Source organism: Muscardinus avellanarius, assembly GCF_963383645.1.
Source record: "Muscardinus avellanarius genome assembly, chromosome: 1".
NCBI lineage: Eukaryota > Metazoa > Chordata > Mammalia > Rodentia > Gliridae > Muscardinus > Muscardinus avellanarius.
Window position 1 is genome coordinate 193,186,974 of NC_137786.1, and position 4,132 is coordinate 193,191,105.

The window sequence follows — 4,132 nt, forward strand, 5'->3', positions numbered from 1 at the left end:
GGGAGGAGGAGGAGGAGGAGGAGGAGGAGAAGGAAGAAGAAGAAGAAGGAGAAGAAGGAGGAGGAGGAGGAGAAGGAGGAGAAGGAGAAGGAGAAGGAGAAGGAGAAGAAGAAAAAGAAAAGGAGGAGAAGGAGGAGGAGGAGGAGAAGGAGGAGGAGGAGAGAAGGAGGAGGAGAAGGAGAAGAAGGAGAAGAAGGAGAAGGAGGAGGAAGAAGAAGAAGAAGGAGAAGAAGGAGGAGGAGGAGAAGGAGGAGAAGGAGAAGGAGAAGGAGAAGGAGAAGAGGAAAAAGAAGAAGAAGGAGAAGGAGAAGGAGAAGGAGGAGAAGGAGGAGGAGGAGGAGAAGGAGGAGGAGGAGGAGAAGGAGGAGGAGAAGGAGAAGAGGAGAAGAAGGAGAAGGAGGAGGAGGGAGGAGGAGGAGGAGGAGGAGAAGGAGGAGGAGGAGGAGGAGAAAAAGAAGGGGGAGGAGGAGGGAGAAGGAGAAGGAAGAAGGAGAAGGAGAAGAAGAAGAAGGAGAAGGGAGGAGGAGGAGGAGGAGGAGAGAAAGAGAAGAAGAAGAAGAAAGAAGAAGAAGAAGAAGAAGAAGAAGAAGAAGAAGAAAGAGGGAGGAGGAGGAGGAAGAAGGAGGAGAAGGAGAAGGAAAAGGAGGAGAAGAAGGAGAAGGAGAAAGAGGAGGAGGAGGAGGAGGAGGAGGAGGGGAGGAAGGAGATATACAAGCACAATAGATGAATACCAGCCCTGATAATAATGAGATGATTGTTTTTAGATTATTATAATAAAATGTGGCTAAGTTAATCTACTTGCCTTTTGCCTCAAGTAAACAACAAAGCCTTTTCCCCCCACAAATATAAATCTTAGCCTCTTTGATTTTTAAGTATCTGAAACCTTAGAAAACTTTATTGCTTACTGGTTTGCTTTTGGTGGGAAATGCTGTACATGAAGTATTTCACATCACACTTGTCAAACGCTTAACATTCTCAACAGATTCAAATATTTATTGAGTAACTGCTAGATGCTCAGCCCTAGAGAGTTACTAAGTGCTCAGTGAGTACGAACTGGGGATTTGTATAATCAAGAAATGCTTGATGGCCAGGCGTGGTGGTGCATGCCTGTAATCCCAGTATTTGGCTGAGATCAGGAGGATCACAGGCTGAGACAGGTGGATCACAAGTTCATGATTAGCCTCAGCAACTTAGTAAGGCCCTCTGCAGCTTAGACCATGTTTCAAACTAAAAAATAAAATCAGGCCGGGTGTGGTGGCACACGGTTGTAATCCCCACGCTTGGGAGGCGGAGACAGGAGGATCGTGCAGGTTCGAAGCCAGCCGCGCTGGCGTAAGAGACCCTGTTTCAAAAATATAAAATAGGCCTGGGAGTGTAGCCCGGAGGTAGAAGGGCTTCCAGGAACCCCAGTACCACCAAATAAATAAATAAATAAATAAATAAATAAATAAATAAATAAAATAAATAAAATCAGACTGGGATGTAGCTCAGAAATACAATGCTCCTTGGTTCAATCCTTAAGGGAGGGAGGGTTGGAGGAAGGGAGAGAAAAAGAGAGAGAGACAGAGACAGAGAGACAGAAAGAGGAAGCAGCAGGCAGGCAGGAAGGCTTGACAATTTGTAAACTGATAGAGAATTAATTTATAACCATTTTGGGTTTTTTTTTTTTTTTGCAGTATTGGGGATGGAACCCAGAGTCACTGTACCTCCAAGCTACATCCCAGCCTTCTTCTTCTTCTTCTTCTTCTTCTTCTTATTATTATTATTATTATTAATATTATTTTGGTGGTACTGGAGGTGGAACCCAGAGGCTTTCTACCTCCGGGCTATACTCCCAGACCTATTTTATATTTTATTTGGAAACAGGGTCTCACTAAGTTGCTGAGAGCCTCACTAAGTAGCTGAGGCTGGCTTCAAACCTATGCGATCCTCCTGTCTCAGCCTCCCAAGCGTGGGGATTACAAGCATACGCCACCACGCCCGGCAACCCCAGCCTTATTTTTAGTCCTTTTATTTTTGAAACAGGGTCTGACTGAGATGTGAAGTGCCTCACTAAGCAGCTAAGGCTGACCATAAGCTGCGATCCTCCAGTCTTCACCTCCTGAATGCTAGAATTACAAGCATGTGCCACCAAGCCCAGCCCATTTTGGTTCTCATACTCAAAATTTCCTTTTCACTTCTTTCACCGTTGACAAAATATTGCTTCATAATTTTTCTTTATCATTTTCAGCAATTGTATTTTTTGTGTTCCCTTCATTGTCAGAATGTAAAAAATTTGAAATGAGAATGTTTTATTTTTATGTCTTCAAGATGAATATGAGACTCAAATCAGATATGTAATCTTCTAAGCAGTATTTTAACTTTCCAAACTTACCATCTTCCTTCACAGTAAAATTATCTGGTGGATTTACAGAGAGAATATTTGTATGAGACTTCAGCAGATGAAAAATATCATTTAATTGTTCCCTGTTGATATCACAGTCAACAAAAATCTCAAATTCTGAATTTCGTCTCTTTGATTTTCGGGACTCAATATGTAACAGGTTCACCTGCTTCTCCTGCGAGAGGGTAGAGATTACATATAACCACTTCAAATGTAAACAGACTTGGAGAAGATTACTTTCATTACCACTGAACACTAATTTCACACTTTTATATTGCCCATAGTAGCTGAAGGGGGCAAACGGGCTGTTTTTAGTGTTGCAAATTCCCCATCAAATATTATGTAAATTTCAATAAAAGTTTTCAAAATTCATCACACCTTCAAAACAAATAAAATAACATCCAGTAGAGGTCATTCTGATTTGTCAGAATCCATTGGAATTCGAGTCAAAACATCCTATCTCCTGGATAAAAAGGACCTTTGGGAAAGTCTCACAAATAAAGCTAGATTTCAGAATGTTAAATTAATGTTAGTCCTTATAAAATAAAAATTTCTTTTGCAAAAAATGCATTTAATAAAATGGAACAGCTTGAAGAGAGTACTTGAGAGCTACAAGCTTAGGACCCCGTTGAACCAGAATGCTCCTTTGTATGTGTATGTGGGCAAAGTGGGGGGGCTGGGGATTGAACTCAGCGACATTTTACTTCTGAGCTACACACCCAGCTCTTTTTATTTTTTATTTTGAAACGGGGTCTTACTAGGTTGCTAAGTCTCACTAAGCTGCTGAGGCTGTCCTTGAACCTTTGATCTTCCTGTTGTTTCAGCCTCCCAGGTACTGGGATTACAGGCATGTACCTGGTTTAGGGACCCATTTTTTATGGATTTAGGACAGAACAATGGAGAGTGCTTACCTGAAATATTTTCAGTGCCTTTATAAGTCCTCCAACTTCATTTTTTAAAGAAAAAATGAGAGTTGCTCTTCCCCTTTCTAAGTCTTTGCTCTCCTTATTGTCTTCAATCATGATGAATTTGGAGTAATTCCCTTAAACTAAAGTATGAAAAGATAGACAAAAGGCTAAAAATGAGCTGTGCAGCACAACAATTTTTGATAATGTTTTAACCTCTCCAACTTCTGTTTTCTCACCCGAAAAACCTGGATATGCAGACTTGCTTTGCAAGACTATAGTAAGACCAAATAAGAAAACACGATGCCTACTACAGTGCTTGGAATGCAATTGGCCTCTAATGCCTCTTCGTACTCTCCTCTTCTTTTCTTCTAACCCAGTCATTCTCTTAGGCATGACTCAAACCCACTGGTTTCCTGCAGTCTTTTTGATCATTATGGTCTGATACTGAGTACTCTTACTCTGGGAAAGCCTACAATTTTAGTCCTTCCTTCTCCTGGGTCTTAAATGGCTTCCCAAATGTTTTATTTCTCTATACCTTCCCTTCTTTTTTTCATTCTACCTCTGAGCTACACCCCCAGCCCTATTTTTATTCTTTATTTTTGAAAGAGTCTCACTGAGTTGCAAAGAGCCTCACTAAGTAGCTGAGGCTGTCTTTGAACCCTGATCCTCCTGTCTCAGCCTCCCAAATGCTGGGATTACAAGCGTGCACCACCACACCCGGCCTTACCTTGCCTTCTAACAGGTAGCAAGCTCCTTCAGAAGGAGGAGCAAGGACTTCCCTTTCTTTTACAAACTCAAGAGTGGGCCAGTTCTAGATTCATGTGGTCTATAAGAATAACTG

The 4,132-nt window shown here is 41.7% G+C and overlaps 1 protein-coding gene across 1 annotated transcript in view; it reads right to left on the reverse strand.

Annotated features, from left to right (window-relative positions):
* The window catches only part of TPH1 (tryptophan hydroxylase 1), a gene marked incomplete at both ends in the record, with an annotated part of 23,922 nt that extends 20,517 nt beyond the window's left edge, over positions 1–3,405 (reverse strand). Inside the window, 2 exons of the mRNA XM_080705630.1 lie at positions 2,375–2,558; positions 3,295–3,405. Coding sequence (XP_080561756.1) covers positions 2,375–2,558; positions 3,295–3,405 — 295 coding nt within the window. The remainder of the gene's footprint in view (positions 1–2,374; positions 2,559–3,294) is intronic.
* Between the last annotated feature and the right edge of the window lie 727 nt (positions 3,406–4,132).